At 38.0% G+C, this 27098-nt stretch overlaps 1 protein-coding gene across 1 annotated transcript in view; it reads left to right on the forward strand.

The window, feature by feature from the left end:
• The window catches only part of SCN8A (sodium voltage-gated channel alpha subunit 8), a 179728-nt gene that overhangs the window by 18883 nt on the left and 133747 nt on the right, over positions 1 to 27098 (forward strand). Inside the window, exons 2-5 of the mRNA XM_049783640.1 lie at positions 15927 to 16044; positions 19430 to 19520; positions 20275 to 20403; positions 22757 to 22848. Of these exons, the coding sequence (XP_049639597.1) occupies positions 15927 to 16044; positions 19430 to 19520; positions 20275 to 20403; positions 22757 to 22848 (430 nt within the window). The remainder of the gene's footprint in view (positions 1 to 15926; positions 16045 to 19429; positions 19521 to 20274; positions 20404 to 22756; positions 22849 to 27098) is intronic.

Here is a 27098-nt window from a genome sequence, read left to right on the forward strand (position 1 = left end):
ATTCCATTACCTGTGAAATAGTACAATGTCATGGAATTAGCTGCTTTGAGAGTTAGTGTATGAAACACCTTCAGGTATCTTTGTAAATGTTTATATTTATTAGATGTTATTTTGACCTCAAATAGACTCATACAATTATCAATAACTAAAAGAAATTTAAAAATAAGCATGGGGACCGGAGACATAGCACAGTAGTAGGGCATTTGCTTTGCATACAGCCAACCCGGGACAGACCTGAGTTTGATCCCTGGCATCTCATGTGGTCCCCCGAGCCTGCCAGGAGCAATTTCTGGGCACTGAAACAGGAGTAACCCCTGAGCACCGCTGCCGGGTGTGGCCCAAAAACCAAAAATAAATAAATAAATAAAAATAAGCATGAAATTTAGTGTTCTCATTTGCTCAATTCTCAGTGTAGAAGAATTGAGATCAGGAAGATAAAGGTGCTAAGTATATGATTCAAATAAAAGTCCAAACCCAGTGGAAAAAATTAGTTGCTGTGTCCCCAGATTCAATGATAACTCAGTTTTTATAATGGCAGCTGGGCACCCAGACACTAGATAATCAAGCCAGTTGTGCCTTTGCTGGAGCCTTTTCTGGGTCACACTGGGACTTTAGTTTGATTTTACTTGAAGGGCAAACCTCTCAGAGAAAGGTCTCAGGTTTGTTCAATATGATGAGATTCCTTTGACAATGCAAGTCATTTAATCCTGAACAACTTCCTTGTCTGAAGTAGAATATGTATAGGTTAAACATTATACTTTCCTTCATTAAAGCAGGAAAAATTGGAAGGGGCATTTGTTGTCTATTGGCTGTTTAATTACTTCAAAGCAAATGCCAAATTATTGTTTTGTGAACAACTGCTATCTTTATTGCTATAGCTGTTATTTGGATCACAAAGATTTCTATATGTATAGACAACATAAATATATATAGACAGCTAGAGATATAGAATTATATTATTAATATGTAGCATATTTTTTCTTGTTGGCTACAGTGCTAAGGATCAAACCCAGAGAGTCACACATTATACATATGATTATTTTATATAAAATACTAGTTATCTGTACATGCCTAAGAATTTATAATTAGATAGAAAAAAGCTACCAACTAATATAAGTCCATCTGGCCATTTGCTTCAATTAGAAAAAGCACATAGTTCTGGTAAAATGAGGTGTGTATGTGTGTACATAAAGGTTTTAAGTTTTGGACAGTCCGAATTTAAGGTTAAAGAAGTCAGCTGAAAATAAGAGGGCTGGGCAGTTTCCATAAGTCAATTAACATCTAGTGTCCAAATTCCAGGAAACTATTATGAATTAGTATAGCAATTAAATCCAGAAAAATCTTGGTTCTCAGCTGCCCTCTATAGATTAACTTTGAACCTGAGGTGTTCATTATAGCCAGACAATCATCAAATGCTAACGGGATGCCTTTGTACTAATTGAGATGCTGATCTCTCAGGAGAGAGAGAACTCAACTGCATGGAAATCTCTCTTGAGACCTGAGGTCCACAAGCAAACTAGGGTCTAGATAGAATTACGTCTCTGAGAAACTTCACTTTACCCCTGTATTAAAGTGTTTTTCTGTAACATGCTTCCATTCTTATGCTTTTATGATTTGAATTTATACTATTTATTTGATTAAAAGATAATCCACTTTTGGGGCCAAAAAGAAAGTTACAATGGGTTGACCACATGCTTTCCATACAGAAAGCTAGGGTTCACTTCCTGACACTGCATGATCTCCTAAGCACCACCAAGATTAACTGCCAAGCTACTCTTCGGCCTGGTATGGCCCAAAAAACAGAAAAGAAAAGAAAAAAAAACAAAAAACGAATCTTAATTTGAAGTGAGGGTGAGAAAAGGCTAGTAAATTGACTGCCCTGCAGTACTGCTGTTACTGTGTTTATTGTGTAGATGTTTAGTATATAGGAGTTATTTGATATGTATATATACATATATACACATATATATATGAATGTACTTATACCTGCTCTTTAACAATGTTACTTATTCTTATTGTAGACCTCCCCAAAAGAGAAATTATCTTACTCAGAGTTAGCAGTGGCAATAATTCTCCATCATGTACTCCAGGTCTCACATTGCTAATTAGAAATGAAAAGCTTGTGCCTTTTAGAAGATTCGTTATATGCCAGTATGACACATTTATTAGTACTTCATGGCATAATTCATTAAAAGCTGTTCCTCTGCTCTTAATATGCTTTGTGCTCAAGCACATTCCGTAGCTGTTATTATAAACTGATATTTCCCCTTGAGTAGCAAACCACAATCCGGTTTCAATTTCTCTTTTAATTCATTTACTTCACAAAGATCTAATTTAAGACAGATTATTAAAACCATTATTGGACTACACGGGCTAAGTGATTGTTGCTTAGTAGTATTCTCATAAAAATCCAAAGGTTCTCACTACTCCTAGACTTCTAATGATCTGGTGGACACAGTGGACACAGTGTAGAACAAGGGATGAACCTTCACTTCTGGATATTTTCCCCCCAAGCAGTCTGGCAGTCATTACTAAAACTTCTTAAGCCATGTATATAACTTATAAATTCTTAATATATATTTGAAAGTCACCAGTCAGTCCTGTTCATTTTCCCTCTAATATTCACTCTTTTGTCAAAAACTGGACATGAGAGTAGGGAAGATAGGATGGAGAAAAAGAACCTATTTTGCAGCTCTGCCTCTGGACTGCTTCATGCTGCCCCCCTGGACTTTTCAATTTCACAAGAAGGAGCACAAGTCCTTAATTCAGGAGAATTCTACCAAGATGTAATATGATAAAATGAATAATAAAAGGCTTTCTGTTCAAAAGTATGGTTTGCTGCTTGGTGGTACTTAATTTTAATGCCTCTGTGTCCTTTCTAATTGTGAAATCACATGTCAGAGCTCTAAAGGTCCTGGGCACACCTATTAGGCAGCTCTGCCACTCTCTGTATCTGTCTCTCTCTGTCTCTCTCTCCTTAACCCCTCTTCTCTCTCCCATGAGACAAACAAGATTCAGGTTAATGAAGTTGCTCACCCAGGCCATAACAACTAGCTAGAGGCTGGTGAGGATCATCCAAGTGTTTTTGTTTTGGGGGGTGAACCACTCCCAACAGTGCTTGGGGGCTACTTTTAGCTCAGTGCTAGGAGAACCAAATGGTTCCAGTTTAGTAGCCTAGAGGTTTAATGTGGAGTGATCGACTATTTGAATATGAAAAAAAATACTTCATTTTCACTCAACGAAGATACAGCATGCAAATATTTTTTAAATGCGTAATGTTAACTATTTTTATTCTTTGTGTCCAGTACTCAAATTATTTTTGAAATTTCTTTTCATATTTGTTATTTATTTAAAGACCATGTATTACATAGTAGACATAGTTGATCATAATATATTAGTTTCCAGGTAAGTGGGAGCAAAATTATTAGAAAAGAAAAAAAGAAAATAATTCAGCAACAAGAAAATTTGTGAAAATTATTGTATCTTACAATGAGGTCAGTAAGTCATTGTTAGCTTTAATAAGTGCTTGCTGCTAGTTGACCATTGTTACTTCTATTGTTTCTGAACATTAGGAGAAACACATTGGTGTCTAGCTTTGTTCTTACGCAGATGACAGTATTTTAAAAATTGAAGTTGTTGCATGGCTGTAAATGAGGTTGCAGGGTCCAGGAATTCCAAGTACTGTTACTGATTCTGCAGCTTTTGTAAGGTATGCTTTCAATGACCAGCCCTTCTAGAAGTATAAAAAGGCTTAGTTAGGAAGGGTGCCCACACTCCAAAAAAATGTCCTAGTGATGTCATCCCAAATCCAAACATTCCTGGAATTTTAGTATTTGGTATCTGCAGAAAGATGTAGAAGAGAGGTGAAGCTGGGTCATTGTTGAAGTGGCAATTGTGGGTTGTGGGTGCAGCTGGTGTGACTTCAGCACCCACTCTCTTTTTTTCAGTTTCACAAGGAACACAGTCCCTAATTCAGGAGAATTCTACCAAGATGTAATATGATAAAATGAATAATAAAAGGCTTTCTGTTCAAAAGTATGGTTTGCTGCTTGGTGGTACTTAATCTTAATGCTTCTGTGCCCTTTGTAATTTTGAAATCACATGTCAGAGCTCTAAAGGTCTTGGGCACACCTATTAGGCAGCTCTGCCCCTCTCTGTCTCTGTCTCTCTCTGTGAAACTCACTCTCTTCTGAGATTGCCATTTCAGCTGCGTGGCCACTGTCTGTATGTTTTTTCACAGCTTGGTATACATCACTTTTGAGAATTGAGTGAGTCTATGGATCTGGCCAAATGCATTCATGGTGACTGTGTTTGTGGGTGTGTTTTCCTCAAATTATTTATGAAATTTCTGTATAACATAAAATGTTCATTCTTGGTAGTGGAATTCCAAATAATGTTCAGAGACTTTATAATATGCCACCAGCCAGGTTGGGCAGTTAGTTCTAAGGTTCATTCAGCAATGCAGTGCTCTTCAAATCCAGTGGTATATGGGCTATTAGTGCTATTTCTTGTGCTTCCCAGGGCACCGTGTGGTGCTTGGATTCTTACTCAGTGTATTATGGCATGTAATTCAGCTCCATTTTTTTCTCCACATTTTCTTTTTCTTTCTTTTTTTCTTTCTTTCTTTCTTTCTTTCTTTCTTTCTTTCTTTCTTTCTTTCTTTCTTTCTTTCTTTCTTTCTTTCTTTCTTTCTTTCTTTCTTTCTTTCTTTCTTTCTTTCTTTCTTTCTTTCTTTCTTCTTTCTTTCTTTCTTCTTTCTTTCTTTCTTTCTCTCTTTCTTTCTTTCTTCTTTCTTTCTTTCTTTCCTTCTTTCTTTCCTTCCTTCCTTCTTTCTTTCTTTCTTTCTTTCTTTCTTTCTTTCTTTCTTTCTTTCTTTCTTTCTTTCTTTCTTTCTTTCTTTCTTTCTTTCTTTCTTTCTTTCTTTCTTTCTTTCTTTCTTTCTTTCTTTCTTTCTTTCTTTCTTTCTTTCTTTCTTTCTTTCTTTCTTTCTTTCTTTCTTTCTTTCTTTCTTTCTTTCTTTCTTTCTTTCTTTCTTTCTCTCTTTCTTTCTTTCTCTCTCTCTTTCTTTCTTTCTTCTTTCTTTCTTTCTTTCTTTCTTTCTTTCTTTCTTTCTTTCTTTCTTTCTTTCTTTCTTTCTTTCTTTCTCTCTCTCTCTCTCTCTCTCTCTTTCTTTCTTTCTTTCTTTCTTTCTTTTCTTTCTTTCTTTCTTTCTTTCTTTCTTTCTTTCTTTCTTTCTTTCTTTCTTTCTTTCTTTCTTTCTTTCTTTCTTTCTTTCTTTCTTTCTTTCTTTCTTTCTTTCTTTCTTTCTTTCTTTCTTCTTTTTTTCTTTCTTTCTTTCCTCCCCTTCCCCTTCCCCTTCCCTTTCCCTTTCCCTTCCCTTCTCTTCCTTTTCCTTTTCCTTTTCTTTCCTTTTTTCCTTTCTTTCTTTTGTCACACCTGGCAGTGCTCAGGCTTTACATTCAGAAATCACTCCTGGCAGGCTCGGGGGACCACATGGGATGCCAGGATTCAAACCACTGTCCTTCTGCATGCAAGGCAAACACCATACCTCCATGCTATCTCTCTGGCTCCTCTCCAAATGTTCTTGATAAAAGCTTTCATACTTAGAAAACCAGGTTTGATTTGGTTTGGTTTGGTTTTATGAGCCACATCCTGTGGTACTCGGGACTTACTCCAGGGATCAATCCTGGTGGTGCTCTGGAGATCATACATGGTACCAGGGATCTAATCCAGGTTGGCCAAATATGGGGCAAGCACTTTACCTCCTGTACTATCTCTTCACTCCCTAAACCCATAGTTTTCCAGCTTAATATGCCTTGTCCTGTACTAATTCCTCAGTTTTATCCTATACTAATTCCTGAATCCTTGCTACGCTGGCACTTTTCAACAAAGTTTTGATTCTTAATTTCTTCTTCTTTCATTTATTTTCCTCAATTCAGACATGCAAGCATTTGTTCATTCACCAATCAACAGACATTGATTAGATAGATACCTAGAGTATGCCAGGAACTGTATGAACATTCTTTCGCAAGATATTACCCTCGTAGCAACTGTGGACCAGCATTTTCCAGAGTCGGCTATACAGCTCAGGTGCTATTGCAGGGTACTTTGTTCACTTAAAGAAGGTAGATTTTTCAAGGAGCATGGGGTCATTTTTGTTTTGAAAATTAAGTAATAGGTTAAATAAGTTTGAGAATCTTTCCAATGTGGTTAAAGACAGGAGAAGTACAAAGTACAGAATTAATTATTTTTAGAAATTCTCTTGACTGTCTTCTAGGGCAAGTAGTAATTTTTGTAAAGACCTAACTTGGTAGATTTTAGATCCTGCGATACGAACCAGTGTAACCAATGTTCTCTCATTGTTGCTTACCCCAGGGGCTCAGATTTCTCATTCACTAGATAATCCTTTCCCATACGAGGTTCATTCAATGCCATATTTCCACTAAATTACCTCTGTCTGGCATAGTAGAAACTGTTTACAGGAGCTAAACTTGGCATAATATACTGCTTTTGGCTGTATGACCTTTGATAGGTGGTATCCCTCTCTCTGGAGCTTTTGTGAAATGCATCAAGAATAATAACCTACTTTACCATATATGTCATGGGAATGTTGTAAAGCTGAATGAGGAGGTTATTTAAAAGGTTGGCATTCTCAAGATGCAACTACTTTTAAGAGGAGTTTTCAGAAAAGACCTAGAATGTTCTTTGGTTGGCTTGGAAACCAGAATATGGAAGAGTCATAGCTTAGACTTGACCTCAGTTACTTCCTCCTAATTTTAGAAATATGCTTTTCTTACACCATCCTCTGTCAAAGCAGTACACACCATAGCACAGCATCAAACTAGAGGTGGCATTAGTATTTCCAGAATGTATATGCATCAGTACCAGCACAGACTTTTGTTTATTTTGTATTGTTTTGGGGGGCAAGCTAGCAGTGCTCAGGGCTTACTCCTGCCAGCACTTAGGCATCAATCCTAGCGAACTCAGAATACCATCTGGAGATCAAATCCAGATTGGCCGTATGCAAGGCAGTACCCTGCTTATTATACCTTTTTTCTGGTGAGTCTGTGACATAGCTGCTGCCACATTAAGAAAAGAAAGAAGAGAATGAGAAGGAAGCAACTTTTTTTACTTTATTTAAAGAAAATTCACCACATAGTTGACATAGTTGACCATTATCATTTGTTTCCAGATAAGTCAGAACAAATTTATTTTTAAAAGAATAGAAAAAAAGAAAAAGAAAAAGGAAGAGAAGAAAGAAAATCTAAAAAAGAAAGAAAAAAGAAATACAGTTAAGCTAATTTATGAAAATTATTGTATCTCTAATGAAGTTATTAATACAATGGTAGAAGGTTTAATAAGAAACTCTTGTTAGCTGTTGATCAAATTATCTATTAAATTCCTATAGGGATGACAATATCAAAAAAATGAAGTTGTCCAGGAATTCTTATCACCATTACTGATGCTGTGGCATTTGTTGGGCATATTCTCAGCTTCCAGGCCTCCTGGAAGAAGGAAGATGGGGGTGGGTGTGCACACTTGCTACATAAAGTCCTGGTGATATCAGCTCATATACTGGTATCCCTGAAGTTTGGTGGTATTGGTGACCCCACAGAGAATTACAAAAGGGATGGTGAGGCAGGGCCTTAGGTAAAGTGGTAATTCTGGGTAATGGATGTAGCGATATGGCTTTAGCAGGGCCCACCCTTTCTTCCTAAGATTGCCAGTTTTCTCTTTCTTTGGCAGTGTACCCATGCTTTTTTACAACTTGATTGGCATCATTTTCTTTTTTTTTTTTTTTTTGGTTTTTTTTTTGGTTTTTGGGCCACACCCGGTAACGCTCAGGGGTTACTCCTGGCTATGTGCTCAGAAGTTGCTCCTGGCTTGGGGGACCATATGGGACACCGGGGGATCGAACCACAGTCCGTCCAAGGCTAGCACAGGCAAGGCAGGCACCTTACCTTTAGCGCCACCGCCCGGCCCCCAGATTGGCATCATTTTCAAGAAAAGAGTGACTCTATAGAGCTGGCCTGGTATGAACATGGTAACTTCCAAGGAAGATTATTTTGTTTTGTTTTGAGGCCACGCCCAGTGGTGATCAGGGGTTACTCTTGGCTCTGTGTTCAGAAATCACTCCCAGCAGGCTCAGGGAATCATATTGGATGCTGGGAATCAAATCTGGATTGACTTCATACAAGGCAAATGCCCTACCTGCTGTGCTATCGCTCCAACTCCAAGGAAGGAACTTTTTTTTGTTTGTTTTTTTGGCCACACTCAGTGGTACTCAGGGATTTCTCCTGGCTCTATGCTCAGAAATTGCTCCTAGCAGGCTTGGGGGATCATATTAGATGCAGGGAATTGAACCCAGTTCTGCCCTGGGTTGGCAGCGTGCAAGGCAAACGCACTAATGCTGTGCTATTGCTCTGTCCCCAAGGAAAGAAATTAAAAAAAAAAATCAAATTAAAAACCTACCACTATGGTACTATGGTGGCCCATGAGCACTACTAGTTGCAACCCTCACAACAATAATAAAACACAAAATGTAGAGAGTAATAAAAGACACAAGCTCCAGGTACAATAGGTTAGAAAAGAAGTCAAAATACATCATAACTAAAGTAAACTCGGGCCATAAAGATAGTACAGGGGTTTAGGCACCTATACCCAGCCAACTCTGGTTTGATTTGGTTTGACCATACATGGTCCCTCAAGCACTTCCAGGAGTGATCATTGAGCACAGCTGGTTGTACACAACTCTCCTTCATTCCCTACCCACCAGATAGCCAAATGTAAATTAAACCTGCTGAGAATGTAATTCAGTTGTAAAACACCTGCCTGCCTTATATATATTTAAGGTTCTGGGTTTTATCCCAGCACTACCAAAAATAAATTAATTAATAAAAATGTAAGGCCTGGCTATTAAAAATAAAAATTACCATGGTGGAAAGGAAGGGATGTGTTTGAAGAAGAGTGCAGAAAGGAGTGTTGGTGAAGCATTACTCCTTCAGCTGGATAGATCATCTTCCCTATTTTTTCCCAAGATCAGGAAAACTCAGGCATGTCCAACTCCTTTTTTCTGATCTTTATATATATATAATTGAGATACCCTTTATTTACTAGAAAACTTATCATATAAAATTGTACATTTTATATAAATATATTTGATTTCAGCCTTTATGCCTGATTACTTTTGAGAGGACCACACTCAGCAGTGCTCAGTGGTTATTCTGGCTCTCTGCGTAATAGTGACCCCTGATATACTTGGGAGATCGTATGTGGTACCAGGCATTCTAACAAGGATCAGCTTACTCTCTGTATTATCTCTCCAGCTATGTGCCTGAACACTTTTTAATATTTTTTCTTTTCTGTTTTGTTTTTGGTTTTGGGTCACACTGATGATGCTTAGGGTTAATACCTGAGAGTCCTTGAGGGACCATGGGGAGCCTGTCGGTGATTGAACCCAAGTCATCTATATGCAAGGCAAACATCCTGCCCACTACACCATCACCCTGGTCCACTTTTTAAATTTTTTTTTACTGTTTATCCGTGTTATAACACATAAGTACTTGATTTATTTTTCCCACCATGCTTTAATGTTTGAATTTATTTAGCTGATAAATGTAAGAAGAAACATATGTAAACAATATAGCTCTTTGAAAAAAATGAAATGATTTTGTGGAAAAAATTAAAGTCAGTGAACATGACAATTTCCAGTAATTAGGATAAACCAAAGTCCTTTTTAATTTAATTTAATTTTATTTTATTATTTATTTTTAATTATGTGAACAATGATGCAAAGAAAGAGGACAAGATAAAGTTACAGTGAAAGGGCAATCACCCAAAAACAGAGTTCTCAGAAGAAATCCCCCTGCTGACACCTTAATTATGATCTTACAGTCAAATAACATTAAGAAGAATAAAACCAAACCCATGTACAATTACTTTGTCCCTCAAGTCCCCAGATTGTAGTACATTATAATATTTCTTAGCGGTACACCAAGCAATCTAAAGCCATAAAATTTATGTAACTTCTTAAACTTGAAGGCACAGTAGTTTTTTACATTTCCATCCACGTACGTATTAGTTTAAGTTAACCTCAAAAGTTTAAGTGGGTTTTTTTAAGGTTTAGAGTCAAAGGAGCACAGTAAAAACAGTGTGAGAGTGGCAAATATCGTTTGCATAGGCCCACCAAAATATGGGGGACATGGGAAGGAAAAGCCTTGGCCTAAATACAATGAGACCCTACCCCTGAAGTTTCCTGACATAAGACCAACTCTAGGCTCCAGGCAAACTAGTTTGTCCAATCCAGGTCATTGTCTGTAGTGCCACTGGTTTTATTTTTCACACAGTCTCTGTTGTTGGTATCATGTTTCTGTATTGAAGATCCTGGAATCTGAACCTACATTGAAGTCAGGATGGTGTGGAGTGTCCTCTAATTTCCATTCAGAATTAAATGGCAATGCAGGAAGCCCTGTTCAGTAAGCAGGTCATTGTTGTTGTTAAGTCTTCTCAGTGTTAAGGGAAGACTCTTTTGAGTAGATCGATGTCAGAGCAGCAGTAGGGTCTTCCCTGGTTGAGGATTGTTTTCAGGTGATGTTATAGACAACTTTGGATGTTTCATAGATGGTTTCCCTGGTTCCAGGGTGAATGGAAAAATGCCCATTCTTCTGAGGCCTGTGTCAAGTCATTATGTCAATGTTCAGGGTGTAAGGTCCCATTGCACTACAAGATTTTTGTGTTTCTATCTCTATTAGATAAGAACTTACTTGTATGTATAGTATTTTCCATTTTAGTGTGCCTATGCAAACAAGGAATAATGCCACGTGGCATTATCAAGCGCATACGGGGACTGCAAGAACAAGTTCAACATGTTCAACAATCCCCGTGACTTAAACCAAAGTCCTTTCTAATACATATTTCATTACTTTATCAGTACAGAATTTTGATTCTCCCTTAAAAAAACTTTACCTGTTTATTTAAATACTTGATTTCTTTACTTTTTCCCTCCTCCCCTCCCCTGAGCCCAGATGTCTGTATTTTTCAAAAAGCTCCTCAAATTCTGAAGTTCAGAGTAGGCTTGTAACTACATTGTTCTTCATAATTTTGTTATTTGGGATGAAGCTGGTTTCTAAAAATTATCAGTAACTTGGTGCCAGAATGATTGCATTTTCCTTGAATGCAGCAAACCCAAGTTCTAGCTCCAGCACCACATACAGTCCCACGATCCCTGCCAGGGGTGGTAGAATATATGAAAGTTATCATTTTAAGTGTACAGTTTAGTGGTAGTAAAGATATCTATCTTTTTCTACAACCATCTCCATAATATTTCTTTTCATCATCCCAAATGGAACTCTAACCATTATTTTTAGGGGACTTGGGGGCGGAGGGGTTTGTATCCTACTGTCCTCAGAGCTTATTCCTTGCTCTATGCTTAGGAGCACTCTACTGGTGATGTTTGGAGCAATATATTGGTGACCAGGGATTGAATCTGATCAGCCACATGCAAGGCAAGCACCATACCCTCTGTACTAACTCATGAGCCCCAAACTCTATTCATTCTTATAACTTTATTCCTTTTGTCCACTGATATATCCCTTTGTTCATATATAAGAATTTTATTCCTTTTAAAGACTGAATGTATATTGTTATAAACAGTGTTGTCTTTTAATCCTTCAGCTCAAGATACCTTTTCATTTATATACGTCTTTAATTTCATTTAATGGCATTTTTTTAAGTTTTCAATATACAGGTCTTTTGGGGTCATATTTATTCCTTGCTATGTTAATCTTGGATGTATTGTAAAAGGTCTTTTATTTCTGGAATTTTGGAGTTAAGTTATAGCTAGTGTCTGTAAATCCAGCTGGTTTTATAAAATGGATAATATGGTTTATAGACTGTTCTGTTATCATGCCCACTACCACAGTGCCATTACCCTCCACCAAAGTCCGCAGGACACTTTTAATCAGATTCCCTTCTTGTTCTTATTACCTCAGTTCTTTGGTCAGACTAAATACAATTGATTTTTGCATATAAATCTTGTATCTTGAAATTTGTTCAAATAATGTTTGTAAATACTTATTCCTTATGGGTTTTTTTTTGTTTTATTTTGCGGTGCTCAGGGTTTATTCCTAGTCCTCACTCAAGGATCACCCTGACAGGGAGCAGGGAATCAGATGTGTTTCTGGGGATTGAACATGGGTCAGCCACATACAAGATAAGCACCTTGCCTGCTGTTCTAATGCTCTGGACCTCATTATTTTCTGTGTACAAGATTATTTTATCTGCAAAATAATTAGTTTCATTTGCTTGATTGCCTCTATAATATCCAGTACAATGTTGAATGAAAAGGGTAAGAGTAAAAATTTGACTTATTTCTTGTCTTAAGGAGAAGGCTTTTGGTTGTTGTTGTTGTTGTTGTTGTTTTTTCTGATGTGTTAAGTTAGCTCTGAATTTTTCATAAACATCCTTTATTAAGTTAAGAAAACACCCTTCTTCAGAGAGAGTACAGGGACTAAGGTGCTTGCCATCTATGTGGCAGATACAGGTTCAATATTGCCCGAGACCAGATGTGGTTGCCCATACATCTCCAAGAGTGATTCCTGAACACAGAGCCAGGGGTAAACCCTGAACACAGCTGGGTGTGGCCAAAATAAATTCCCATGTTTTCTAGTTGTTGGTATTGTTTGTTGGGAAAGAGTATTAGGTTTTCCCAAATGCTTTTTCTGCATCTCTTGAGATGATTGGGTTTTGTTCTTTATTTTACTAATGCTATTACATAATTTTCATATTAAATCATCTTTTAATTTCTGGGATAACTCACACTTGATTATGATATATAATTATTCATAAAAATCTGTATTACTTTGTTGAGGCTTTTAGTATCTATATTCAGAAGGAATACCAGTCTAAGATTTTCTCTTTTTTGTGTGTAATGTTTATATCTGCTTTTGTGTCAAGGTAAACTAATCTTACAGAAAGAGTTGGAAAGAATGCTCTTAGTTCCATTTTCTGGAGGAATTTGTGAATAATTAATTTTTCCTTAACTATTTGGTAGAATTTATCAGTAAAATCATCTGGTCCTGGACATTTTTTGGTGGGGATTCACTCTTTTTGTTGGTCAATGGAAGGTACTGATGAGTATTTATAGTACAACCTCATTCAATAGTCTATAGAAAACTACATGAATATATATTTTCACATAAGAGCTCTAAAATGATGTATAAATAGCAAAGATTATCTTTGAATAATGAAATGGAATTTTTAATTTTCTGCTCCTTTTGTTTTTAAAAATATTATGAATGGGTTTAAGAATGTGACTCAGGAGACAGGGATGTTCTCACTTTTGTGAGACCACGGGTTTGATCCCCAACTCTTGGGAGATAATTTAGGAACCTGCATTGCTTTAAATTATGAAACAAACATACACCTCCTTCAAATGGTCACTATTTAATCATTTCTTCTCTTGTCTGTGTGTTGAAAGGTAGAGCTGTCTCTTTCCCTTTGCCTTTGTCTCCTTAGCAATGTTAGTCCCCTGCATCTCTTTCCAGGTTCGAGGTATGCAGCTTCTTATCAGGTATAAAGCCCTCATCAACACTGAATCACCAATTTACTGAAACTAATTCAGTTACCATTTACTATGTGTTTGTACATTCTCCTCTTTATCTGCTCAGCAAATGTCTTCTAACTTCTGCTTACTTCATTAGCAATTAGTTACCTTCCTTTGTGAACAACCATGCTCACTTCTCATTTTCATTCTCCACTGAAAGGAAAAATGATCTTTCCCTCTGTTTGCCTTTCCTATATTATATATTTTGTTATTGAATCTACTTTTTCTACATAATGATAATTACTTCATCATAAATACCGTCCCCCAAAAATATTTGCCTTTTTTGTTTGAGGCAGTGGAGTTGCTCCACACCTGCCAGTGCTTAGGTCAAACTACTGATTCTGCTTGAGTCACTTCTTATAGTGCTCAGAGGACCACGTGTAGCACAGGGGATCAAACGGGTTGGCAGTGTGCAAGACAAGAACCTTAACTCCTGTACAGTCTTTCCAGTTCCTTGTATTCATTTTTATATTCTTTTTTTGTTTTGTTTTGTTTTGTTTTTGGGCCACACCCAGCAGTGCTCAGGAGTTACTCCTGGCTATCTGCTCAGAAATAGCTCCTGGCAGGCACGGGGAACCATATGGGATGCCGGGATTCGAACCAATCACCTTAGGTCCTGGATCGGCTGCTTGCAAGGCAAACTCAGCTGTGCTATCTCTCCAGCTCCCATTTTTATATTCTTGGAACTAAGCACAGGGCTTGCATAAAGTAAATGCTAACAACTACTCAAAAGCATTCTAATTGAATTAAACTTATCAGATAAAAATAATTTTGGTAGGAGTGAGCTGAATGTGAGCAGAGGCCAAGTTTATTAATTGTTATCATGTGAGCTAGTTTGTCAAGATGGGAAGATTCATGCTGGGAGTATGGCTGTATGATTTTGGCAAGACTTGATAATAAAGGTCTTTAAAACCCTTACTTAAAGTTGGTGAAATGAAGAATGTTTTACTCCTTTAAGTCTTTGCTCAACTCTGTTCTTTATTGACTTGCCCTGATAGCCTCCTTTAAAACTTTGATCTCTCCCTTCCCTCCCTCTTTCTTTCTTTCTTTCTTTCTTTCTTCTTTCTTTCTTTCTTTCTTTCTTTCTTTCTTTCTTTCTTCTTTTCTTTCTTTCTTCTTTCTTTCTTTCTTTCTTTCTTTCTTTCTTTCTTTCTTTCTTTCTTTCTTTCTTTTTCTTTCTTTCTTTCTTTCTTTCTTTCTTTCTTTCTTTCTTTCTCCTTCTTCTTTCTTTCTTTCTCTCTCTTTCTTCTTCTCTCTTTCTCTTTCTCTCTCCCTTTCTTTTCTTTCTCTCTCCCTCCCTTCCTTCCTTTCTTTCCTTTTCTTTTTCCTTCCCTTCCCTTCCCTTCCCTTCCCTTCCCTTCCCTTCCCTTTTTCCTTTCCTTTCCTTTCCTTTTTCTTGTCACACTCGACAGTGTTCAGAGATTACTCCTGGCTCTTTGCTCAGAAATTGCTCCTGGAAGGCTCAGGGGACCATATGGGATGCCATGATTCAAACCACTGTCCTTCTGCATGCAAGGCAAACACACTACCTCCATGCTATGTCTCCGGCCCCTCCCTTTCTTTTTCTCCTCTTTCTCCTCTCTCTCCTTTCTTTTCTCTCTCTCTCTTTTCTCTCTCTCTCTCATCTCTCTCCTCTAGAACTAAATACATTCTATGTAATTTACTTATTCATTCTCTTATCTATCCCTGTATTCCCCTCTAGAAATAAGTATTCCAGATCAGAGTAACATTGTTTACTTATATTTTACAAGTATTTAGAATATTGCCTGTCACACACAAGTAGGCACTTAGTAAACATTTGCTGATTAAATGAATCCTAATTGCAACAGGTATCACAGGGTACCACCCTGAAGCCTCCTCACCCCCGCCTGGCACCACCTTGATGTCACCTGGCACTGCAGGTGCCCGAGAAGCACCACATTCTCGACTCATGGCATTGAACTACAAGTCTGGTTGACTGAGAATTGCTAGAATGGATAACCAGGACTTCTGAATACTGCATGGGAACAACCCCACCCAAGAAAAGAAGCTTAAATGTGTCACTTTACTGTTTTGTCCAGATCTTGGTATAATGTAGGCAAGGTTCTAGCAGTTTGTTTTTGAAAGAAATATTTATTTTGTAAAACTGCTAAGTAGTGCCAGCTTTCTGTAATATAATACAGGATACAGTAAGGGAAAATTAGAGAAAGAGAACTGTTATCTTAAGGTTCCTTATCTTGAAACAGAAAAGTGTATTTGAGTTTATTTCTTGTCGAGAAAAATATTGGTTTTGTTTGATGTTAATACTCATGCTTTGATAATTTCTCTTTTTCTTTTTCCACAGACCTTTGTAGTATTAAACAGAGGGAAAACACTCTTCAGATTTAGTGCCACGCCTGCCTTGTACATTTTAAGTCCTTTTAACCTGATAAGAAGAATAGCTATTAAAATTTTGATACATTCATATCCTTTCATGTTATTGTGGAATGATTGCCATTAAGTGGCTACTGATATGTGAATTTGACTTTTGATAACTGAAGAAAAGAGTTTTGCACTTTTGACAGCTAAATTTTTATTAAGGCTTTACCAGTGGTATTGTTGACTATTTCATCAATTAAAAGATTGAGTGGAAATTTGCCAAATTCTGAAATAAACTCCAGAAAATATACTATTTTTAAACAAATATTTAGAGTTTTTACATTGATAAGAGGGTATTAGAGTGGGAAAATTATGCTGGTGATATTGAGAGGGAAAATTAAGATAGCAACTTTTCCTGAAATTTTATTTTTTTTTAATTGAATAACATGAAATACATGGTTACAACAATAATTGATAGATGAGTTTTGGTCACTAGTACATTTCCCATTGCTAATGTTCCCAGTTTCCTTCCCATCCCCCCATCTCCACCCCCAGCCTACCTTTATGGCAGACATTTTTTAAAGTGCTCAGGCTTTAGTAATTTCATTCTGAGACAGATTGTCAAATTTTTGATGCATTAAAGGGCCAATATTAGAGTATTTTGAAAGGTACTTCCTAAGTTAAAATAGTAGAATGAATACTCTAGAAGTCTACTCTGAATGTTTTTTTTCTTTAGCTTAGAAAATACTGAGAGGGAGCCAGAGTGATAGAACAGTGGGTAGAGATTTTGCCTTGCACATGGCCAACCCAGGCAACTTGGATTCGATCCTGGCATCCCAGATGGTCCCTCCGAGCTAGGAGTGATTTCTAAGAGCAGAGCCAGGAGTAACTCCTGAACACTGCCAGCTGTGGCCATAAACCCAAAAAGAAAAAAATATATATCTAAGATAGTTTCTCAGATTAAATGGTCTCCTTGGTACAGAGTATAGATCTACAATCAGGGGTCTCAAACTCAATTTACCTGGGGGCCGCAGGAGGCAAAGTCGGGGTGATCCTTGAGTGCAAAGTCAGTAGTAAGCCTTGAACATTGGTGGGTGTGACCCAAACAACTAAAACAAAACAAAACAAAAAAAGATTTCTCTAGGGCAGGGCCACAAAATGTTGTACGGTGGGTTGAAAACGGCCTGTGAGCCGCGAGTTTGAGACCCCTGATCTACATTGTATATTGGTATGAATCTTTTCTGGTGCTTGTACCTCCCTTAGGTGAAAATGAAGCTTATTCATATGATCTGTATTGTTACAGCTTATTCATCTATGATAACATATAACAGATTATAAAGACCTATGTGATAGATTTAATAACATTTTATAATGACTATGAACTTTCTTAGCTTAATATTTATATTTATTAGTAAAATATTTTACAGTACTTAGACCCATGCTATTATGTTCTTGAAGTAGGATGAAGAAACTGATTATTGTAATTTGGTAAATAAGTTTGCTAAGTTTTTGCCATATTTTAAGATTTGTTTGTTTGTTTTGTTTTTGGGCCACACCCAGTGATGCTCAGGGGTTACTTCTGGCTATGTGCTCAGAAATCACTCCTGACTTGGGGGACCATATGGGATGCTGGGGGATCGAACCGTGGTCCTCCTATGTTAGCTAATGTATGGCAAACACCCTACCACTTGCGCCACCTCTCTGGCTCTGTTTTTGCCATATTTTATGACCTCTCAAACAACCTGTTTCTGAAAAACAGTCATCTATATAGAAAATTTAGTTCTGAAATCTGTAAAGGTTTATAAGGACACAAATAGGTCCAAAGACAGAATGTTTTTTCTCTTCTGATCAGACAAGTTATTATTTCCTAAAGAAAAATCTAGTTATAGTGAAGGAAAATTTTACCATAAGTATATTTTTCTGTTTAAAACTCACCACTATTGAGTGAGAGAAATAGAGTACCTGTCTTGAAGACAGGCAGGGGTGGGGTAGGAGGTAGATGGGGGGCATTGGTGGCAGGAAGGTTGCACTGGTGAAGGGAGATGTTCTTTTTTATGACTGAAACCCAACAACAAATATGTTTGTAATAATAGTGCTTAAATAAATATATAAAATACCCAACTCACCTCTATTAGAAGCTGTACTCTAATGAGTGCCATTAAAGCAATTGAGTTTATGATAAAATATTATAGGACTTCCATTCATATTGTTAAAATATGAATTTGAGTAATGTATCTTGACCTAAACAGTTTAATTATTTTCAGTAGCCAAGAACATAAAGGACTAAAAAGGGCCCTGGATAGAATACAGATGGTAACAGAATGGGGTGTTACCATAAACTTTCAGAGGAACCAAGGAAAATGCCATTTTCTAATTCTTACAAGAGTAGCTGGTATAGGTCCTTGAAATCCTTACCCAGCATGCCATAGCCAGACAATTATACCACACATTGTTGGCAAGATAATTCAGCCCTTCGGAGAACTTAGAAAAAAGTGCACTACTACTAATTATATGTAGATTTTTAATAGCCTGTTTTGCAAGATAATTAAGAATAATGACTACTGAATAATATAGGTAAGATTTATTTTCACAGTTTATGACCTTTGAGGGTGTTAATCTGACAGATTTCTGGTTTCTATGAGTAAAAGTATTTAAAGGACTATTCTATATTTGAGGAAGGTAAAAGTGGGAGACAGGAAATATCCAGAGGAATGGAAGGAGTAGTAAATGGCCCCTTGGGGGTTGGGGGTTTTGGGGGGGGTTTTTTGTTTGTTTTGGGACATACCTGGTGATGCTCAGGACTTACTCCTGGCTCTATGCTCAGGAATTACTCCTGAGGGACCATATGCGGTCAGAGATCAAACCTGGGTCTGCTGCTTGCAAGGCAAACACCCTCTGTGCTGTACTATCTCTCCAGCTCCTTAAGGGTCCTTTTAAAAGAGAATGGCCTCGTCTATGGGTTTTAAGAAAAATGAAAGACATTTTTGCAACAATCCTCAGAGACAAAGAGAAGAGGGCTGGAACTTCCAGCTCACTTCATGAAGCTCACCACAAAGAGTGGTGAGTGCAGTTAGAGAAATAACTACACTGAGAACTACCATAACCATGTGAATGAACAAGGGAATTGGAAAGCCTGTCTAGAGTACAGGTAGGGGTGGGGTGGAGGGAGATTTGGGACATTGGTGGTGGGAATGTTGCACTGGTGAAGGGGGGTGTTCTTTACATGACTGAAACCTAATCACAATCATGTTTGTAATCAAGGTGTTTAAATAAAGATATTATTTTTTAAAAAAAAGAGAGAGAGAATGGCCATCCTGCTTTGTTCATGCCTATTTTCCTCCTTCTTGGTCTGCTCGTCCTTTCTTTTCTGCTTGGGCTCCTTTTAGGAGCCCAGTATGAAATGTATTTTGCCGTGGGTTGGGAGGGGTGTCAGTTAGGGGGAACTGGACACTGGCTAGATTTTGTATATTTTCCCTTGACTCTTCTCTACAGTATTTAGCATGATCATTATGTGCACTATTTTGACCAACTGTGTATTCATGACTTTTAGTAACCCTCCTGAGTGGTCGAAGAATGTGGAGTAAGTAACTTGTTTATTTATTCATTTGCTTATTTTGTTTTAAAACTTTCTAGTTGGGGCCCGGAGAGATAGCACAGCGGTGTTTGCTTTGCAAGCAGCCAATCCAGGACCAAAGGTGGTTGGTTCGAATACCGGTGTCCCATATGGTCCCCCTTGCCTGCCAGGAGCTATTTCTGAGCAGACAGCCAGGAGTAACCCCTGAGCAACCCCGGGTGTGGCCCAAAAAACAAAAACAAACAAAAAAAAAAACTTTCTAATTGCTGAACATTAAAAAAATAGTTATTGTCCATTCTTTATTTCACAGAGAGGGCTGAGGATGTATGTGGAATTTAAGAAGTCAATTCTTTAAAATCTGAAAATCACTGCCTTTCACTTTGCTGTTTGGTTACTGCCTTTGACCTCTGACCCCAGTACCATCTGTACCAGAGGATATTGCCTTCTCTAGTCAAGGCCCCCCCCCCTTTCTTTTTGTTGCAACTGAAGTTAAAAATAGCACTGGGTCGCCCCCCTCTGGCTCAGAATGTCAATATAGCAATTGTTTGCTCTGGCCGGCAAGACCCATTATGTATTCCAGAGTTCTTGGTTTGTTCTTTTTAGTATTAAATGCATCCCTTTCTCTCCCTCACTTCCTTTCTTCTACTGTCACCCTTTCTGTTTTGTCTGTTAGTTGAAGTTCAGGCCAGTATTACCTTAAAAATTTGTTGATATTTCCCTCTGTTCAAAATTTGCTTCAAATCCCCCCTCTCTTTAACAGGTACACATTCACAGGGATTTATACATTTGAATCACTAGTGAAAATCATCGCAAGAGGCTTCTGTATAGACGGCTTTACCTTTTTACGGGATCCATGGAACTGGTTAGATTTCAGTGTCATCATGATGGCGTAAGTTCTCTGTTATTTTATTGTTGTTGCAAGTGTGGTCGTGTGTGTGTGTGTGTGTGTGTGGTTATATTCCTGAGTGGATTTATGACAGTATTTTAAGAGTTTGTGGTTATAGTGATATGAAGAACTAGTGGGTGACAAATGGGCTTATTTCTAGGCTTCGACAAAGACTTCTTGTGGCTCAGTGACAGCATATAAAGAGAAGGTGAGCAGAGGCTTTACAGCTGGAGAGAAAGTAGGAAGGGGTTTCCCAGTGACACCCTTTCATAATTCTCATTGTAGCACACCAGGGTTTTCATACTTTTAATTAGGAGGCCTTGCAAAAGACAAACTTTTTTTTTTTCGGGCCACACCCATTTGATGCTCAGGGGTCACTCCTGGCTAAGAGCTCAGAAATTGCTCCTGGCTTGGGGGGACCATATGGGACGCCGGGGGATCAACCACAGTCCTTCCTTGGCTAGCACTTGCAAGGCAGACACCTTACCTCTAGCGCCACCTCACCGGCCCCGACTTAAACTTTTTTTTTTTTTTTTTTTTTGGTTTTTGGTTTTTGGGCCACACCCGGCATTGCTCAGGGGTTACTCCTGGCTGTCTGCTCAGAAATAGCTCCTGGCAGGCATGGGGGACCATATGGGACACCGGGATTTGAACCAACCACCTTTGGTCCTGGATCTGCTGCTTGCAAGGCAAACGCCGCTGTGCTATCTCCCCAGGCCCTGACTTAAACTTTTTAAGGTATAAATATTTAGCTAAACATCCCCTTTCTGGTTATATTGTGCTGCATGTGATTTAATGAATCTTTCCAGGTGTTGCAGACTTTTAGATCACATTTTAAAGCAATGATATAACCTCAGAGAAATTATTGGCCTTTTTTAGAGACCACTGACATGCTAGCTGCTGTTGGTAATTTGTGTTGTATATTTCTTTGGGAAACTTAACTGATGATATAAAATTATAACAGACTTTGTTATTTTTATTCCCAGTTATAGAAAATTATTCTGGGTTTGGTGATAGAAGGGATGTTTTATAGCTTGTTCTTGTGTGTGTGTGTGTGTGTGTGTGTGTGTGTGTGAGTGTGTGTGCGTGCGTGCATGTTGCACGAACATGCATGGTTATGTAAGTGGTTTCATGCATATTTAGAAGTTTGGATTTAAAGATCATTAAGATATTTTTCAGCTGTAAAACTTGAATGATTAATATGCATTGAACATGAAGCTGAAACTTTGGTTTTTTTCTATTATTGTAAAACAATTTTAAACAAGTTAAAATCCTTCACTAGGCACGATGCTGATGAAAAAAATGAGCACATAGTAGAATACTTTTTGATCCCATAATCTTGGTTTTCCTCAGTCCTGCTTTTGTATGGCACTAGTTAAATATTTATTTCTAGACCAACTGCAAAGATATGCATACAATTCCCAGATGACCCATATTAATATATTCATGATACAAAATATCAGACATTTAATCATTTTTGCCATTGCCTATTAGGAAGTGATTTTTATGAAGGTTTGTTTATGGGTTTCCTATTTCAGAAACTTGTCTCCTTTTCCTAATAAATTATTCACAAAACAAGGGATCATCAGGCTTTGATACTTAATGGCCTTTTTTTAATTTAAAAGAAAGTGGAGCTGGAGATATAGTACAGAGGGTAGGGCACTTGCCTTGTATGTGGCCAATCAGGTTTAATCCCAGGCATCCCATATGGCCCCATGAGTAGCACCAGGAGTGATTCCTGTGTGCAAAGCCAGGTAATCACTAAGCAATGCGGGGCATAGCACCCCACCACCACCAAACAGAAAAGTAAATGAACAGAATATTAATTTAGATTGGAGACCAGCATATGACACTGCTGAGTAAGTGAGTCATCTCCAGGAACCCCCTAGGTTTCTTTTTAAATAAGCTTTTTAATTCTTCTTGACAATTGAGGGGAAAATGTGCTTCTCAACTGTTTATATTGAAACCTTTTTTTCAAGGACAACAGCAAAATCATAGTTTGTATATAAGACCCTCTCTTCCCCCATTCTCAACTCCTCGCCCAATGGTACCATTACAAGTTAACTTTGGTTTGATTCTGCAGGTATATAACAGAGTTTGTAAACCTAGGCAATGTTTCAGCTCTACGCACTTTCAGGGTACTGAGGGCTTTGAAAACTATTTCGGTAATCCCAGGTAAGATGGCCCGGGGTTGGTGTCAGGTGTTGGGTCAGGGCCCTAAGGTGACGTATTGTACTTTTTGTTTTGTTGTGGGTTTTCTGTGTGGTTTTGTGTTGATTTTTGTTTGTTTTTGTATGTGTTTGTGTTTGTGTCTGTGTTTGTCATTTGTGTCTGTGTGTGACCTCCCTTACTACAGATATGTGACAGAGTTTGTGGACCTGGGGAATGTCTCAGCGCTGAGAACATTCAGGGTTCTCCGAGCTTTGAAAACTATCTCTGTAATTCCAGGTGAGAAACTGTAAGCATAAGACCGACTTTGCCTCATCTCCATGCGTTTTGTCCACCACGTTCTAAACCACTGTCAGCACAGTTGAGGTGGCCTTGCAGTTGCATGCGTTTTCCTGCAAGATGTTCTCTGGAATGGCTCCTGAGAGCGTAGGCACTTGGACAGTGCTTGCCAGGCATGCAGCCCCATTCCATCTATGCTCTTGAAAAGGCACGTGCTTAGGAATTATTTGGATCTAATAATATTTGAAAAGATGGTCAGCTATCTCCTAAATCATTTGCTTCCTGCCTCATGGAATTACAGTCAATGTGAACATGCACCATCATCCCATTGCTTGTGACTCCCAGGTTTTGTATTGCATGATCTGCTGATGGGATATTGTTCAAAGAATTGTACTTTTATTCTTGCCGTGTTACTGACATTAGTTAATCACAGAAGATACTTTATAACTAGTTCAATATTCTAGAGGATTTAAGAGTTGAAGATAGTCAACTGAATTTTAATAATCACAGTCTGTTACATTATTTTGCTGTCTCTTTCACTGGAGTAAAAGCCAGTAGACATCTTTTATATATGTGTGTGTTCAGAGACCATTCACAAACATAAATGAATGAAAGTGTTTCAGAGGCTGTTAAAAAAGAAAAATCAAAGGTAAGATACAATACATCTAACACTACAGCAAAAATATAGAAACTTGAGAAGAAAAAGAATGGGTTTGGAGGATGAGTGGATGAGTTGAGAAATAGTTGGTGACATCTCTTTAAAACTTTTGCCCTTTTCTCGTCATTCTGCGTTCAGCTAGCAAGGTGGTTCTTAATATTTTGAAGATTTTGTCACCTTTTGAAAATAAAGTGAACATTTATAGATCCCTGTAGTGTACCTGAGACCCACCCATTTCTGGGAGGGGTCTTGGGAACTGAATAGTAGGTGTAACCTTACCTGCAAGACCCTCCCATTCCTGGGAGGGGTCTTGGAAAAGATAGATAAGGCTGGAACCGAGGGAATTCGGCCCTTTTGGCCGTTTCCTTTGGCCCTGAAGATGGCTAAAGTGAGTTAAGACGCAGGGCTGGCCTAGAATGGCTGAATGCTTGAAAGGTTATGAGTAGGCCACACACATGTGGTGAATAGGGCATGAATAAAGTTGTTGCTTCCTGACGCCTGCGTGTGAGTGAGTGATTTCACCTGGGCCTGGAACTCGCCGGTTCATGGGGTTGCTGAGCCACGTGGCCTGGGATGGCAAAAAGAAATCCATCGCCATCCACCGCCATCCAGCCCCATTGTTAATTATTTCATGCTACAGATCCCCTAAAGTCACTTTATGGATCCAAGGATAAGATACTTCCTTGATTTAATTAAAATATGTGCAGTTAGGTGATAATCTTTGTAAAGAGTAATTTTGAGAGGTCAAAGCAATAGGGCAGCAAGTAGGGCACTTGTCTTGCAGGCGACCTACCTGGATTTGATCCCCAGCATCTCATATTCCCATTAGGAATGATCTCTGAGCACAGAGCTAGGCATAAGCCCTAAGCACAACTGGATGTGGCCACTAAAATAAAAAACAAACAAAAAGGACTAGTCTTGGGATCTCAGTCTTGTGGGAGCTATAATTTACTGACTGTTAGTGAGAAGATTCTTTGCTGATGAACTCTGTTTGGGGGTTTCAGGAAAAACTTCCCCAAAGACCAGATTGCAAGCAAACACACACACACACACACACACACACACACACACACACACACACACACACACACACACATTTGAAGAACACAAAATCCTATACATGCATCATCTGGATGAATTGGAAATAGCCCTCTTTCCCCCTGTTCAGCATTATCTACACATCAAATTTAGAGAGAGGAAGTTACAAGCCCAATGCATACACTTCAGTTTTGGTCTATAAAGTGGCCTATGAATTAGGTCATTATTAAAAATAAATTTCTGTATTTTCAACAATGATTGCCTGTTCTTAACTGAATGAACTGAATGGTAACTGGGAATCAGGTGGGGTATTGAATGAATGAATGAATGAATGAATGAATAAATAAATAAATACAACCTTGAGCTGGAGATATATTATAGGATTAAGGCTCTTGCATTGCATTCTGCTAACCCTACTTCAAGTCAGCTCACCCATGCACTGCTGGGGGTCTCTCCTAAGCACAAAGCCAGGACTAGCCCCTGATCCACTTCCAGGTACTGTTCACAATGCCCCCCCAAACATGGCCATGACATCAAAATTAGTTACCAGCCATTTGGCAGAAAATCAGGCTCATTACCCCTTTGTAGCTTATGAGTGGTGACCTCATCTTGGCAAATATGTCTAATTTCTTAATGTGACACATCAAATTTTTTACCTTTATTTTTCCTTTGGTTCTTTTCTCTTCTCTTTTATGTATGATCCCATGTTTTCTGATCACTTCCCCCAGCATATTCCACAAATCATCTGCCTCTTTATGTTCTTATGATCTCAAAATTTTTCTTCCAGAATTAAATTGGAAAGCTGCATTCTGTTCACTAATTAGGGCAGCAGATGCTATCTCTGGTCTGGCTTTTGGAGTCTGTCTCTGCTCTCTGGTTAACTTCGACCACAGCAGTCCTGAAAGATCATTATTGACTGATGAAACATCATTTCTTCTTAAGGCTTCAGCACTATATATTGTTTATATGTATAGACACACATACTCTCTTCTGCATAGTAATATTCTTAAACGGTTATAGCTGAAATAGTTACTCTAAAGAAGAAACCTAAATCCCACTCCAAAAAAAGGATTTTGCATTAATATTTAGACATCAAGCCTTCTTTTTTAAGACAATGTGATTTTACAAAGCATTTCATAACAGAAATTTGGACATTCACTACTCCTTCCCACTCCAAATCCACCACTAGTATCAGCATTACTCCACCAAATGACACAAGATTCCCTCTCACTCCCCACCTTGCTGCCTCATTAGCAAACTAATTTTGTTTTTACTTAAAAAATTTATGTTGCACATAAGACTTTAAAGTTTGAAATAGATGTCTGAGATTTTATTTTGGTTTTTGGGCCACAACTGGTAATGTTCAGGGCTTACTCCTGTCTCTACACTTAAGAATCAATTTTGACATTTACTCAGGGAAATATATAGGATGCTGGGTCGAACCCAGGTCATATGCAAGGCAAGCACTCTGCCTGATATACTGTTGCCCCAGTCCATGAATTTTAATTTTCAGTGCATCCCCAGTTGACCTGGCTTTAAGGAGGTTAATTGGGTTGCAAAATAATTTGAAGGGACATGAAAACCAAAAATAACTATCTGTGAGTGGTATATAGTGATACCTGAATTAATTCAAGTGTGACTTTTAATCCCGAGTTCTTTTTTTTTTTCACTGACCATTCTACTTACAGAAAGTTGTGGCCCTGCTCCTGTCTCCCTTCTACACAAGGTCTCTGTCCAGTGTGGGAGCACTGGGTAGGAGATTTAGGTCTTTTGTTTAGAAATCTTGGTCATTTTGTCAAGCTGGTCCATCCTCTCCTAGCAAAAATGTTTTACATGCTAAGTTTCCTTATAGATCATTTAAAATTGTAGACTTATTCTCTTTACCATCTCCTATTCCATTTGACTATAGGCTTTTTTGTTGAAGCTGCCCAAAACAAAGTGGAGCAAGCATAGAGCTGACAGAGGACCTGTGAGATAGGTTATAGTCTCTCTGGATCTTAGTTTCCCTTATGCCAGCCTATCTTGTCCTCTTTTTTATATCTTTGGCAGGTATTCTGAATATGTCCTGGCTTCTATGACATCCAAAAAGATTGTTTAATACTGTGAATCAGTGCCAGCTTTTGTATAAGAGCTACTTTAATTTAGAGTCTCCATATAGCTTAGGGGAAAAATCAACCACATTCTGTTCCTTTTATTTGCTAACTCAAGATCTGAATATGTATTAATCATGGATTTATTTCCGCTTCAGAGATGTCAACATGAAGAGCAATACATGTAAACTTTACTAAAAGGATCAGTTGTAGAAGACCATGTATTCAAAGAGGATAGAGATTTCAAAGCAGATTTCTCAGGCTTTTCTTAGAGTAGCATTTACTGGTATAAAAAATAAAGCTATTTGGGAAGGACTGGTTTGCCAGTTTTCCATCATTTAAATGACTCTTCCCCAGAGCATCACTGCTTCTCATCAACACTGATTTAATATTATTTTGCTCTTTTTATACCAGTTCTGACATTTTTTATTATTTTTCTCTTGCTAAAACAAAGTTTCTGGGGC

Source organism: Suncus etruscus, chromosome 11 (assembly GCF_024139225.1).
Source record: "Suncus etruscus isolate mSunEtr1 chromosome 11, mSunEtr1.pri.cur, whole genome shotgun sequence".
Classification (NCBI taxonomy): Eukaryota; Metazoa; Chordata; class Mammalia; order Eulipotyphla; family Soricidae; genus Suncus; species Suncus etruscus.